General features: G+C 49.6%; 1 protein-coding gene across 1 annotated transcript in view; it reads right to left on the bottom strand.

The window, feature by feature from the left end:
- LOC141047188 (uncharacterized) overlaps positions 1 to 14,933 on the bottom strand; it is a 40,754-nt gene that overhangs the window by 6,475 nt on the left and 19,346 nt on the right. The window contains exons 2-5 of the mRNA XM_073542144.1: positions 1,622 to 1,801; positions 1,416 to 1,539; positions 1,235 to 1,332; positions 946 to 1,036 (exon numbers count right to left, since the gene is read on the bottom strand). Coding sequence (XP_073398245.1) covers positions 946 to 1,036; positions 1,235 to 1,332; positions 1,416 to 1,539; positions 1,622 to 1,801 — 493 coding nt within the window. The remainder of the gene's footprint in view (positions 1 to 945; positions 1,037 to 1,234; positions 1,333 to 1,415; positions 1,540 to 1,621; positions 1,802 to 14,933) is intronic.

Here is a 14,933-nt window from a genome sequence, read left to right as displayed (position 1 = left end):
GATTAGAGAAAATAATATTGCTCCCCATTTCAGGAGAGATTGTGCAGTAATCTGAATTCCTTAGGATCAGAAACAATGTAATTTATGATGTGGAGGGAATCCATGACACCAGGGCTGGAGCCAACACATCTCCTGCAGGCGGGAATAAATGTATATTACAGCCATCAGCCACGCACAGCTTAGAGAGGAGAGTTGTGAAATACTCGCCAGGATTCGAGTACCGCATTACTCGCCGAGTATAATGAGTATACTCGCTCATCCCTAGGAACCATGAGACATTCAGCAGCACAGAAGGGAGAGAAGATTCATCCGATAAGATCTCAGGGATCTAGGAAGCCAACAGCATCATTACCCTCCGCTTTCTCTTACAGGCCCAGCATAAGATTTTTCTTCAAGTGATTTTCTATCTTGTCAGCACATTCTACGTACGCTGTCATTTGGCTTTATAGTTTAGAAGGCTCTGGCCATTACCTGTCTAATTCCTGTCTCTTTGTCTGGAGAATAAACTTTAGGATTTCTATGCAGCCGCAGCTCCAGTCTCGATGAGCGGCAGCAGTGACGGGTGTTGATGCGAGAGACTCGTGCAAGTTTCTTGCATCACAACAGTAGTGTGATCCCGGCCTAACTTTGCGTTCAGTGTGACCCTTTAAGCGCGCACTTGGCCTATATTGGGTCAGGTACAAGCAATCATATAGATCTCGCTTTAAGGGATCACCCTCACACTAATCCCAGGGGGTAGGTGGATCCTCCAGGTTGTAAGTTCTATAGAAAAGGGCTTTCAATGCCCAAAGAAATTTGAAGAGTTTTGGGTGGAGGAGAATGTTGTGGTCTAGAGGCAAAATGGTGATCATGGTAATACGGCCGGACTACACCACCGATAAAGCAGCCACAGCCGGTGACTGAGAGGAATCTGTGACTTCTCTGCATTCAGTGGTTACTACTCACCTGGGTAGTCATATGTGGGAATCTCCTCTTTACACCACTCATCTTCTCTCACATATGTCTCTGTAGTATTAATATGGGTCAGATCTTCACCCTGAAAAAAATATTGTAAAAGTCACCGACAGATGGAGAAGTCCCATCTATGATCAGCTCTAATCCTGCCATCTCCACCGTTCTCATTACACAAGTATAAAACATATAATACTGGTGGATAAAACAAGACTGAGCACAAGACCTTCACAGCCGTCTACACATCACAGAGGAGATCTCCTGACACCTTCTCTCCATCTACCTGATGATCCTGAGGAGCACTGGGATCTTCTTGGTTACAGTCCTGTGGAAGAAGAGGACAGGGACATCTCTCTGGTGTTGTCCTCTTACTGGATAGATCTGGAGGAAACACATACAGGGACTGAATTCATTCTCTACTTACAGATAACTATAGGCCGTGTGTATTTAGTCCTGTCTATTACCTGGTGATGTGAGGGGCTGGGGAACCTCCATTATGACGTTCTTGTACTGATCTCTGTGTCCTTCTAAATACTCCCTCTCCTCCATGGAGAAATAGACAGCGACATCCTGACACCTTATAGGAACCTGACACATACAATGATACCGTCATCCCCCGATCCCTTCATAGCGTTACTGTATAATGTCCCAGCATTCCCAGCAGTGTCACCTCTCCAGTCAGCAGCTCAATCATCTTGTAGATGAGTTCTAGGATCTTCTGGTCATTGATGTCCTCATGGATCAGGGGGTGAGGTGGAGGCCCCGTGATTGGGCTCAGGGGTCTTCCCCATCCCTCAGACACAGGGTCCTGACAGCGATCACTAGAGGTCTTCTTCACCACTGTGTAATCCTGGTTATGGAGAGACACATTAATAAATCTCACTACAGACATTTCCAGAGTCCTCACCTCTCCAGTTCTGTCCATCTGTTATTCCCATAGATAAGAATGATGTAATGTGACGTCATCAGAATCTCTCACCCCTCCAGTGAGACGGAAGAGGATCTCTAGTGTGAGGTGTAACATCCTCTCCGCCATCTTGTCTCTGTCCATATCCATCCTTGATGGGTAAATCAGGAAAATTCTCTTCTGTAGAAGATCTTCACTGAGAGGATCCGATATTGTAGAGACCTGAATGAGAAGAAGATGATCCGATGTAACATCATAAGAATCCTGTGTAATAATACAATTACTGGAGATAATAAGGGAAACATATGAGGAGATTTATTATCTTACAGGGTTTAGTTTTCTTCCCTGACATCTACTAATAAAACCTATATATTTAGGCCACAGACAACAAGCAGTTTCCTCCTCGGAGTCGGCAGCTGAACACGTTCCTCATAGACTCATCAACGTCACCATCAATTCCCATCAGAGTGAAGGAACATCGCTCCTCTATTCAGCTCTATGGATCCGGGATGAAATCCACTGCGGCCCCTGCAAGAAAAGAGCGAAGTCTGGTGAGACCCCCGAGGCCGGAGATTTCTACAGCTGCTCTGTGCACAGGACCTGTGATGAGGTCACAGGAGGGGAGGAGTCAGGGGTCACATGATCAGGGGCCTCAGTGTGTGCAGGACTCTGCTGTGCTGGTTGTCATGGTGCTGGATGAGGGGAAGTTTATGTGTGGGGTCAGGAGGGGTTTACAGGGTGGATGTAGCAGAGCTGTGAGTGTACGGGATGTACAGAGCAGGCTCATGTGTGAACGAGGTGTACGGAGCGGAGCCCCGTGTGTACAAGGTGTACGGAGCGGAGCCGTGTGTGTACGAGGTGTACGGAGCGGAGCCGTGTGTGTACGAGGTGTACGGAGCAGAGCCGTGTGTGTATGAGGTGTACGGAGCGGAGCCGTGTGTGTACGAGGTGTACGGAGCGGAGCCGTGTGTGTACGAGGTGTACGGAGCGGAGCCGTGTGTGTACGAGGTGTACGGAGAGGAGCCGTGTGTGTACGAGGTGTACGGAGCGGAGCCGTGTGTGTACGAGGTGTACGGAGCGGAGCCGTGTGTGTACGAGGTGTACGGAGCGGAGCCGCGTGTGTACGAGCTGTACGGAGCGGAGCCGTGTGTGTACGAGGTGTACGGAGCGGAGCCGTGTGTGTACGAGGTGTACGGAGAGGAGCCGTGTGTGTACGAGGTGTTCGGAGAGGAGCCGTGTGTGTACGAGGTGTACGGAGCGGAGCCGTGTGTGTACGAGGTGTACGGAGGGGAGCCGTGTGTGTACGAGGTGTACGGAGCGGAGCCGTGTGTGTACGAGGTGTACGGAGCGGAGCCGTGTGTGTACGAGGTGTACGGAGCGGAGCCGTGTGTGTACGAGGTGTACGGAGCGGAGCCGCGTGTGTACGAGCTGTACGGAGCGGAGCCGTGTGTGTACGAGGTGTACGGAGCGGAGCCGTGTGTGTACGAGGTGTACGGAGAGGAGCCGTGTGTGTACGAGGTGTTCGGAGAGGAGCCGTGTGTGTACGAGGTGTACGGAGCGGAGCCGCGTGTGTACGAGATGTACGGAGCGGAGCCGCGTGTGTGCGAGGTGTACGGAGAGGAGCCGCGTGTGTGCGAGGTGTACGGAGCGGAGCCGTGTGTGTACGAGGTGTACGGAGCGGAGCCGTGTGTGTACGAGGTGTACGGAGAGGAGCCGTGTGTGTACGAGGTGTACGGAGAGGAGCCGTGTGTGTACGAGGTGTACGGAGCGGAGCCGTGTGTGTACGAGGTGTACGGAGAGGAGCCGTGTGTGTACGAGGTGTTCGGAGAGGAGCCGTGTGTGTACGAGGTGTACGGAGCGGAGCCGCGTGTGTACGAGATGTACGGAGCGGAGCCGCGTGTGTGCGAGGTGTACGGAGAGGAGCCGCGTGTGTGCGAGGTGTACGGAGCGGAGCCGTGTGTGTACGAGGTGTACGGAGCGGAGCCGTGTGTGTACGAGGTGTACGGAGAGGAGCCGTGTGTGTACGAGGTGTACGGAGAGGAGCCGTGTGTGTACGAGGTGTACGGAGCGGAGCCGCGTGTGTACGAGGTGTACGGAGCGGAGCCCTGTGTGTACGAGGTGTACGGAGCGGAGCCCTGTGTGTACGAGGTGTACGGAGCGGAGGCCTGTGTGTAAGAGGTGTACGGAGAGGAGCCGTGTGTGTACGAGGTGTACGGAGCGGAGCAGCGTGTGTACGAGATGTACGGAGCGGAGCCGCGTGTGTGCGAGGTGTACGGAGAGGAGCCGTGTGTGTGCGAGGTGTACGGAGCGGAGCCGTGTGTGTACGAGGTGTACGGAGCGGAGCCGTGTGTCTACGAGGTGTACGGAGAGGAGCCGTGTGTGTACGAGGTGTACGGAGAGGAGCCGTGTGTGTACGAGGTGTACGGAGCGGAGCCACGTGTGTACGAGGTGTACGGAGCGGAGCCGCGTGTGTGCGAGGTGTACGGAGAGGAGCCGCGTGTGTGCGAGGTGTACGGAGCGGAGCCGCGTGTGTACGAGGTGTACGGAGAGGAGCCGTGTGTGTACGAGGTGTACGGAGCGGAGCCGTGTGTGTACGAGGTGTACGGAGAGGAGCCGTGTGTGTACGAGGTGTACGGAGAGGAGCCGTGTGTGTACGAGGTGTACGGAGCGGAGCCGTGTGTGTACGAGGTGTACGGAGAGGAGCCGTGTGTGTACGAGGTGTTCGGAGAGGAGCCGTGTGTGTACGAGGTGTACGGAGCGGAGCCGCGTGTGTACGAGATGTACGGAGCGGAGCCGCGTGTGTGCGAGGTGTACGGAGAGGAGCCGCGTGTGTGCGAGGTGTACGGAGCGGAGCCGTGTGTGTACGAGGTGTACGGAGCGGAGCCGTGTGTGTACGAGGTGTACGGAGAGGAGCCGTGTGTGTACGAGGTGTACGGAGAGGAGCCGTGTGTGTACGAGGTGTACGGAGCGGAGCCGCGTGTGTACGAGGTGTACGGAGCGGAGCCCTGTGTGTACGAGGTGTACGGAGCGGAGCCCTGTGTGTACGAGGTGTACGGAGCGGAGGCCTGTGTGTAAGAGGTGTACGGAGAGGAGCCGTGTGTGTACGAGGTGTACGGAGCGGAGCAGCGTGTGTACGAGATGTACGGAGCGGAGCCGCGTGTGTGCGAGGTGTACGGAGAGGAGCCGTGTGTGTGCGAGGTGTACGGAGCGGAGCCGTGTGTGTACGAGGTGTACGGAGCGGAGCCGTGTGTCTACGAGGTGTACGGAGAGGAGCCGTGTGTGTACGAGGTGTACGGAGAGGAGCCGTGTGTGTACGAGGTGTACGGAGCGGAGCCACGTGTGTACGAGGTGTACGGAGCGGAGCCGCGTGTGTGCGAGGTGTACGGAGAGGAGCCGCGTGTGTGCGAGGTGTACGGAGCGGAGCCGCGTGTGTACGAGGTGTACGGAGAGGAGCCGTGTGTGTACGAGGTGTACGGAGCGGAGCCGTGTGTGTACGAGGTGTACGGAGAGGAGCCGTGTGTGTACGAGGTGTACGGTGCGGAGCCGCGTGTGTACGAGGTGCACGGAGCGGAGCCGTGTGTGTACGAGGTGTGCGGAGCGGAGCCCTGTGTGTAAGAGGTGTACGGAGAGGAGCTGTGTGTGTACGAGGTGTACGGAGCGGAGCCCTGTGTGTACGAGGTGTACGGAGAGGAGCCCTGTGTGTACGAGGTGTACAGAGCGGAGCCGTGTGTGTACGAGGTGCACGGAGCGGAGCCGTGTGTGTACGAGGTGTACGGAGCGGAGCCGTGTGTGTACGAGGTGTACAGAGCGGAGCCGTGTGTGTACGAGGTGTACGGAGCGGAGCCCTGTGTGTACAAGGTGTACGGAGAGGAGCCGTGTGTGTACGAGGTGTACGGAGAGGAGCCGCGTGTGTACGAGGTGTACGGAGCGGAGCCGTGTGTGTACGAGGTGTACGGAGCGGAGCCGTGTGTGTACGAGGTGTACGGAGCGGAGCCCTGTGTATGAGGTGTATGGAGCGGAGCCCTGTGTGTACGAGGTGTATGGAGCGGAGCCCTGTGTGTACGAGGTGTACGGAGCGGAGCCGTGTGTGTACGAGGTGTACGGAGCAGAGCCGTGTGTGTACGAGGTGTACGGAGAGGAGCCGTGTGTGTACGGAGCGGAGCCGTGTGTGTACGAGGTGTTCGGAGAGGAGCCGTGTGTGTACGAGGTGTACGGAACGGAGCCGCGTGTGTACGAGATGTACGGAGCGGAGCCGCGTGTGTGCGAGGTGTACGGAGAGGAGCCGTGTGTGTGCGAGGTGTACGGAGCGGAGCCGTGTGTGTACGAGGTGTACGGAGCAGAGCCATGTGTGTACGAGGTGTACGGAGAGGAGCCGTGTGTGTACGAGGTGTACGGAGAGGAGCCGTGTGTGTACGAGGTGTACGGAGCGGAGCCGCGTGTGTACGAGGTGTACGGAGCGGAGCCCTGTGTGTACGAGGTGTACGGAGCGGAGCCGTGTGTGTACGGAGCGGAGCCCTGTGTGTACGAGGTGTATGGAGCGGAGCCCTGTGTGTACGAGGTGTACGGAGCGGAGCCCTGTGTGTACGAGGTGTACGGAGCAGAGCCATGCGTGTACGAGGTGTTCGGAGAGGAGCCGTGTGTGTACGAGGTGTACGGAGCGGAGCCGCGTGTGTACGAGATGTACGGAGCGGAGCCGCGTGTGTGCGAGGTGTACGGAGAGGAGCCGTGTGTGTGCGAGGTGTACGGAGCGGAGCCGTGTGTGTACGAGGTGTACGGAGCGGAGCCATGTGTGTACGAGGTGTACGGAGAGGAGCCGTGTGTGTACGAGGTGTACGGAGAGGAGCCGTGTGTGTACGAGGTGTACGGAGCGGAGCCGCGTGTGTACGAGGTGTACGGAGCAGAGCCCTGTGTGTACGAGGTGTACGGAGCGGAGCCGTGTGTGTACGGAGCGGAGCCCTGTGTGTACGAGGTGTATGGAGCGGAGCCCTGTGTGTACGAGGTGTATGGAGCGGAGCCCTGTGTGTACGAGGTGTACGGAGCAGAGCCGTGTGTGTATGAGGTGTACGGAGCGGAGCTGTGTGTGTACGAGGTGTACGGAGCGGAGCCCTGTGTGTACGAGGTGTACGGAGCGGAGCCGTGTGTGTACGAGGTGTACGGAGCGGAGCCCTGTGTGTACGAGGTGTGCGGAGCGGAGCCGTGTGTGTACGAGGTGTGCGGAGCGGAGCCGTGTGTGTACGAGGTGTACGGAGCGGAGCTGTGTTTGTGTGGACCCCTCTGTGTACACTGTATACCCCCAGCTTTGGTCGCAGACCCCTGTGCACACTGTATACACCTATATACCCCCAGCTTCAGTCTCAGAACCCTGTGATTTTGCTGTATACAGTCATGTTAAAGTTTGGGCACCCCTGTTAATGTTAACCTTTTTTCTTTATAACAACTTTGGTTTTTGCAACAGTTATTTCAGTTTCATATATCTAATAACTGATGGACTCAGTTATATTTCTGGATTCAAATGAGGTTTATTGTACTAACAGAAAATATGCAATCTGCATTTAAACAAAATTTGACTGGTGCAAAAGTATGGGCACCTCAACATAAAAGTGACATTAATATTTCGTAGATCCTCCTTTTGCAAAAATAACAGCCTCTAGTCGCTTCCTGTATCTATTAATGAGTTCCTGGATGAAGGTATTTGTGACCATTCCTGTTTACAAAACAATTCCAGTTCAGCTAAGTTTGATGGTCACCGAGTATGGACAGCCCGCTTCAAATCATCCCACAGATGTTCAATGATATTCAGGTCTGGGGACTGGGATGGCCATTCCAGAACATTGTAATTGTTCCTCTGCATGAATGCCTGAGTAGATTTGGAGCGGTGTTTTGGATCATTGTCTTGCTGAAATATCCATCCCCTGCGTAACTTCAACTTCGTCACTGATTCTTGCACATTATTGTCAAGAATCTGCTGATACTGAGTTGAATCCATGCGACCCTCAACTTTAACAAGATTCCCAGTGCCAGCATTGGCCACACAGCCCCAAAGCATGATGGAACCTCCACCAAATTTTACTGTGGATAGCAAGTGTTTTTCTTGGAATGCTGTGTTTTTTAGCCTCCATGCATAACGCCTTTTTGTATGACCACACATCTCAATCTTTGTTTCATCAGTCCACAGGACCTTCTTCCAAAATGTAACTGGCTTGTCCCAATGTGCTTTAGCAGACCTCAGGCGACTCTGTTTGTGGCGTGCTGGCAGAAACGGCTTCCTTCGCATCACTCTCCCATACAGCTTCTCTGTTGTGAGTTCATTTTCCCCTTCGTCACTGAGGTCTGGTGAACTCCCTATTCTGGTGAAGGAAGGTAGTGAGCCTGATTATCAGGCACCTGAGTCTAATGATGATGACTGGCTGAGTGGAGTCACGGACTGGATATAAGGCTGCCGGCGCCCTTCTCCCCTGCGGGTGATTTCTCTGTGGACTTCTAGGAAACCAGTCTGATTCCTGCTCCTCTAAAGCTAAGTTTTCTGCTTTGCCTTTTAGCATTTGTGTTTTGTTTTTGTTTGCCTTGCTTTTCTGGATTCTGCCATTCCTGCTGGAGTGAGCTGAATCTCCTTTTGCCGGTTTCTCTGTCTTCAGAATATTCCTGAGTACTGACATAGCTTTTTGAAGCCTAGCGTCTTCAGGGCCTTTTTCACTGTCAGTCTGTTGGCTCTTACTTTCATAGGGTTTTTCACGGATTGCAGACAGCAGCCTTCCTGTCCTTTCCTATCTAGTTAGCTTGGGCCCCGTCTTTGCTCAGTCTATCTTTCTGTCTGTGTTGTGTTCTTTCTTCTTGCTTCACCGTCATTATTTGTGGGGGGCTGCATTTTGCTTTGGCGTCTGCTCTGGGGCAGTTTAGATTTCCTTTTCTGTCTTTAGGCTATTTATCTCTCCGGCTGTGATCGAGGGGTCTAGGGCTCCGTAGGAACCCCCCACGGCTACTGCTAGTTGTGTTGATAGGTTCAGGGGTCTGCAATCTGATAGTTGCCAACTTCTCTGGTTTTCTGGACATAGCTTCTATTTTTGTGTCTGCCTCCTACGGTGACTCTATCATAACAGAATCACCCGCCATACCGCAGATCCTAGGGTACTCAATAGCAGGAAAGAATTGTAAAAAAAAAAAAAAAAGGGTGTATATTTTTTCCTCTATATCTCTGAGGCCGTAGGGGGAATTTTTTTTTTCTCTCAATGGAGATAAAGCAATTGTCTGATCGTGTGGAGCAGCTCGCTGCGGAAGTGCGGGGAATTTCCGCCTACCTTGCTCATTCACATGCTGCTGAACCAAAGATTCCTACACCTGATGTATTTTTTGGGATCGGTCTAAATTTTTGAATTTCAAAAATAATTGTAAATTATTTTTTGCCTTGAAGCCTAACTCGTCAGGGTGCTCCACGCAGCAGGTTAAAATTGTCATCTCTTCGCTGCGTGGCGATCCCCAGGATTGGGCGTTTTCTTTGAAACCAGATGATCCTATTCTGACTAATGTGAACGCATTCTTTCAAGCCTTGGGGTTGTTGTATGACGAACCTAATGCTATTGATCAGGCTGAAAAGACCCTGTTGGCATTGAACCAGGGTCGAGATTCTGCAGAGTTGTACTGTCAAAAGTTCCGAAAGTGGGCGGTCCTTACTACCTGGGATGATAATGCCTTGGCTGCTCTTTTTCGGAAGGGCTTGTCAGAAGCCGTAAAAGATACTATGGTGGGATTTCCTGTTCCCTCTGGTCTGGACGATTCTATGTCATTAGCCATTCAGGTTGATCGGCGTTTACGCGAACGCAGGATTGCACGAGAGGTGTTGCCACCGGTAGAACAGACGTCTGAACCTATGCAATGTGATAGAGTTTTGTCTAAGGCGCAACGTCAGGAGTTCAGAAGGCGTAATAAGCTGTGTTTTTTCTGTGGAGATGCCTCGCATATTATTTCTGTTTGTCCTAAACGAGAGAAACGCTTTGCACACACGTTTTCTGTTGGTGGTGTTCAACCTAAGTTTCTTCTGGCAATTACTCTGATCTGCTCCCTGTCCACATTTTCCACCAAGGCTTTTGTGGATTCGGGAGCAGCGCTAAACCTAATGGACTTGGATTTTGCTAAACGTTGTGGATTTCCGATGACACCTCTGCAGATGCCTATCCCTTTGAGGGGGACTGATGCTACTCCTTTGGCGAAAAATAAACCTCAGTTTTGGACCCAGGTGGTCATGTGGGTCGCCCCAGACCATCAAGAAAATTGCAGATTTTTGGTGTTACATGGTCTGCATGATGCCGTTGTTCTGGGGTTTCCCTGGTTGCAAATTCATAATCCAGTCTTGGATTGGAAATCTGTGTCTGTGGTGAGTTGGGGTTGTCGGTGTGCCTGTAGTGAGGCTCCGGTTTTTTCCACCTCTCCTCAGTCGCATGATGTTCCTGACTATTTGGCGGACTTTTATGATGTATTTAGTGAGAATGAGTCTGCGTCCTTGCCTCCTCATAGGAGTTATGACTGTGCAATTGAACTGAGCCCGGGGTGTAAATTTCCCAAGGGTCGGCTCTTCAATTTATCTGTACCCGAGCACGAGGCTATGCGGTCCTATATTAAGGAGGCGTTGGAGAAGGGTCATATTAGACCATCCTCTTCACCCTTAGGTGCCGGGTTTTTTTTTGTAGCCAAAAAGGATGGTTCTTTAAGGCCTTGTGTTGATTATCGTGCCCTCAACAAAATTACTATTAAATATCAGTATCCGTTACCCCTGATTTTGGATCTATTCTCTAGAGTTAGAGGTGCTTGCTGGTTTACCAAGCTTGACCTCAGGGGGGCTTATAATCTTATCCGCATTAAGCAGGGGGATGAATGGAAGACGGCGTTTAATACTCCGGAGGGACATTTTGAGTACCTGGTGATGCCTTTTGGGCTCACTAATGCCCCTTCTGTCTTCCAGTGCTTCATGAACGATATTTTCCGAGACTTTGTCGATAAATTTGATTATCTATCTGGATGATATTTTGATCTTCTCCAAGGATTGGGATTCTCATGTGGAACATATTCGGACTGTGTTCCAGATCTTGAGGGAGAAGTCCCTGTATGTCAAAGGATCGAAATGCCATTTTGGAGTACAGAGGATTTCATTTTTGGGATTTATTTTGTCTCCATTAACTATTGAAATGGACCCGGCCAAGGTACAGGCCATTTATGATTGGGTTCAGCCCACTTCTTAGAAGGCCCTCCAGAAGTTTTTGGGTTTTGCTAATTTTTATCGGAAATTTATAGCTAAATTTTCTAGTATTGCCAAGCCATTGACTGATCTGACTAAGAATGGTGCTGATGTGTTGAATTGGTCTCCGGAGGCTGTTGCTTCCTTTCAGGAGCTGAAGCGAAGATTTACCTCCGCCCCGGTTTGGCGGCAACCTGATGTCTCACTCCCGTTCCAGGTAGAGGTGGATGCTTCTGAGATTGGTGCAGGAGCTGTTTTGTCCCAAAAGGATCCTGTAACATCTAAAATGAATCCCTGTGCTTTCTTTTCCCGAAAGTTCTCTCCATCTGAACGTAACTATGATGTGGGGAATCGGGAACTGTTGGCAATGAAATGGGCATTTGAGGAGTGGAGACATTGGTTGGAGGGAGCTAAACATCAAGTTGTGGTCCTCACTGACCACAAGAATTTGATTTACCTAGAGTCGGCTAAACGCTTGAACCCTAGACAGGCTAGGTGGACCTTGTTTTTTACACGTTTTGATTTTGTGGTCTCTTTTCTTCCTGGAACTATGAATGTCAAGGCAGACGCCCTCTCTAGGAGCTTCTTTGCTGATTCTCCTGTGGTGACCAAGCCTGCTACCATCTTAGACGAAGGGGTAGTTCTTTCTGCCATCTCGCCTGATTTGAGACTTGCTCTGCAAGAGTTCCAGGAGGACAAACCTGAGCGTTGTCCCAGTGGAAAGTTGTATGTTCCTGACGAGTGGAAGAAGAACTGGCCAAGTTCTCCAAAAAAAAAAAATGGACAAGTTCTCCAAAAAATATGACATAGTTGTCATGGGAGATTTCAACTATCCAGACATTTATTGGGAATTTCTCTCAGGCAAAACTAACAGGTCAAGGAAATTCTTATCCTCTCTTGCTGACAACTTTATCTTCCAAAAGGTAAGGGAGAAAACAAGGGGAACTGCTACCTTGGATCTAATCCTTATAAACAGGGAGGAAATGGTTGAGGAGGTAAAAGTGGCTGGGACCCTAGGAGGTAGCGACCATGCTATTTTAGAATTTTGGATAACTAGAGGCGGAAGACCTGTGAAGACTCAGACGTCAAGGTTAGATTTCAGAAAGGCAGATTTTAAGGGATTCAGAAAGAGAATTGGAGGGATCCAATGGCTGGATATCCTTAAAGACAAAAATGTCCAGGAAGGATGGGAAATCTTGAAAAATGAAATTCTCAAAGCACAGTTGTTAACAATTCCGTAAAGAGGGAAGAATAGGAAGCATTTAAGGAAACCAGGATGGATGAACACAGAACTTAAGCACATGCTAAAAAGGAAGAAAAAAATGTTTATAAAATGGAAAGAGAGAGGCATATCTAAAGAAGAATATAATGCTGTCTGCAGAACCTGCAGGGCACAAATCAGATTATCTAAAGCTGAAAATGAATTGAGGCTTGCAAGAGATGTCAAAAGCAATAATAAAGGATTTTGGGTATATGTCAAAAGTAAAAGAAAAGTCAAAGATGCTATAGGATTTTTACAGGATGAAAATGATGAAATGGTAAGACAGGATGTTGAGAAGGCTGAACTTTTAAATTCCTATTTTGCATCTGTTTTCTCTCAGAAAGGAAATGTAACATCAACTGTTATTCACTGTCCTATTAGGGAATAGAAGAATCCAGGATATCTATAAACAGAAAGATAGTGAGGAAACACTTAGCTAACCTAAATGAATTCAAGTCTCCAGGTCCAGATGAATTACACCCCAGAGTACTTAAGGAGATAGCAGAAGAAATTTTTGAACCCCTCTCCATAATCTTTGAAAATTCTTGGAGAACAGGAGAAGTGCCAGAAGACTGGAGAAGAGCAAATGTTGTTCCTATCTTCAAAAAGGGGAAGAAGGTGGACCCAGGCAACTATAGGCCGGTGAGTCTGACTTCTATACCAGGAAAGATCTTTGAACAAATTATTAAACAACATGTATGTCAATACCTGGATAAGAATGAAGTGATTAAACAGAGTCAGCATGGGTTTGTAACTAATAAGTCATGTCAGACTAACTTAATTTCCTTCTATGACGGTATCACTGATTGGGTGGATCAGGGAAATGCTGTAGATATAGTATATCTTGACTTCAGCAAAGCATTTGACAAAGTCTCTCATACAATCCTTATTGAAAAAATGACTAAGTATGGAATGGACAAGGCAACTGTTAGGTGGATTCATAACTGGCTTAGTGATCGGACCCAAAGAGTGGTCGTAAATGGCTGCACATCCAGTTGGAAGAATGTCTCAAGTGGGGTACCACAGAGCTCTGTCCTGGGCCCTGTATTATTCAACATCTTTATCAATGATTTAGATGAAGGAATTGAGGGTAAACTGATTAAATTTGCTGATGACATAAAGCTAGGAGGGTTAGCTAATACTAGAGAAGAGAGAGAGAGGATTCAAAAAGATTTAAATAAACTGGAGAAGTGGGCAGCAACTAACAGAATGGTTTTTAACAGGGAGAAATGCAAAGTACTATATCTGGGCAATAAAAATGAAAAAAGCATATATAGAATGGGAGGAATAGGGCTAAGTGACAGCACATGTGAAAAAGACTTGGGTGTTATGATTGAGTCACCGTAGGAGGCAGACACAAAAATAGAAGCTACGTCCAGAAAACCAGAGAAGTTGGTAACTATCAGATTGCAGACCCCTGAACCTATCAACACAACTAGCTCCCACGATGCCCCAGACCCCTCGATCACAGCCGGAGCGCTAAATAGCTCAAAGACAGAAAAGGAAATCTAAACTGCCCCAGAGCAGACCCCAAAGCAAAAGGCAGCCCCCACCATATAATGACGGTGAAGCAAGATGAAAAAACACTCACACAGATAGAAAGATAGGCTGAGCAAACGATGGGGCCCAAGCTAGCTAAACAGTACAGGAAAGGAAGGTTGCTGTCTGCAATCTGCCAAAACCCTATCAAAGACATAAGCCAACAAGCTGATATGAAAAAGACCCTGAAGCAGCTAGGCTTCAAAAACTAAATCAGCACTCAGGTATTTTCAGAAGACAGAGCTAAAGGAATTCAGCACACCCCAGCAGGGAATGGCAGAAATCCAGAAAAACAAAGCAAAACAAAGTCTAAGCACAAATGCAAAAAGCCGAGCAGAAAACTTAGCTTTAGAGGAGCAGGAATTCAGACTGGTCTCCAAGGATCCCACAGAGAAATCACCCGCAGGGCAGAAGGGCGTCGGCAGCCTTATATCCAGTCAGTGACTCCACTCAGCCAGTCATCATCATCAGACTCAGGTGTTTGATAATCAGGCTCACTACCTTTATTTACCAGAAGAGGGAGTTCCTCGGGCCTCAGTAGTGAAGGGGAAAATGAACTCACAACACTTGGGTATACTAATAGATCACAGACTGAATATGAGTCAACATATACTCTTAGACCTGTGACGGGGACAAGGGGGCATCCTTTATGTCTGGAGGAAAGAAGGTTTAAGCATACTCACAGACGCGGATTCTTTACTGTAAGAGCAGTGAGACTATGGAACTCTCTGCCATATGATGTTGTAATGAGTGATTCACTACTAAAATTTAAGAAGGGACTGGATGCCTTTCTTGAAAAGTATAATATTACAGGGTATATACACTAGTCTCCTTAATATTGCGTTGATCCAGGGAGATAGTCTGATTGCCGTATGTGGAGTCGGGAAGGAATTTTTTTCCCCAATGTGAAGCCTACTGTTGCCACATGGGTTTTTTTTGCCTTCCTCTGGATCAACATGTTAGGGCAAGTTAGGATAGGATATGGGTTGAACTAGATGGACTTAAAGTCTCCCTTCAACCTTAATAACTATGTTACTATGTTACTATGT

Source organism: Dendrobates tinctorius, unplaced genomic scaffold (assembly GCF_039654945.1).
Source record: "Dendrobates tinctorius isolate UK_male_01 unplaced genomic scaffold, ASM3965494v1 ptg000126l, whole genome shotgun sequence".
Lineage (NCBI taxonomy): Eukaryota > Metazoa > Chordata > Amphibia > Anura > Dendrobatidae > Dendrobates > Dendrobates tinctorius.
The sequence above is the reverse complement of the archived record's forward strand: the minus strand, read 5'-3'. Positions and strand labels throughout refer to the sequence as shown.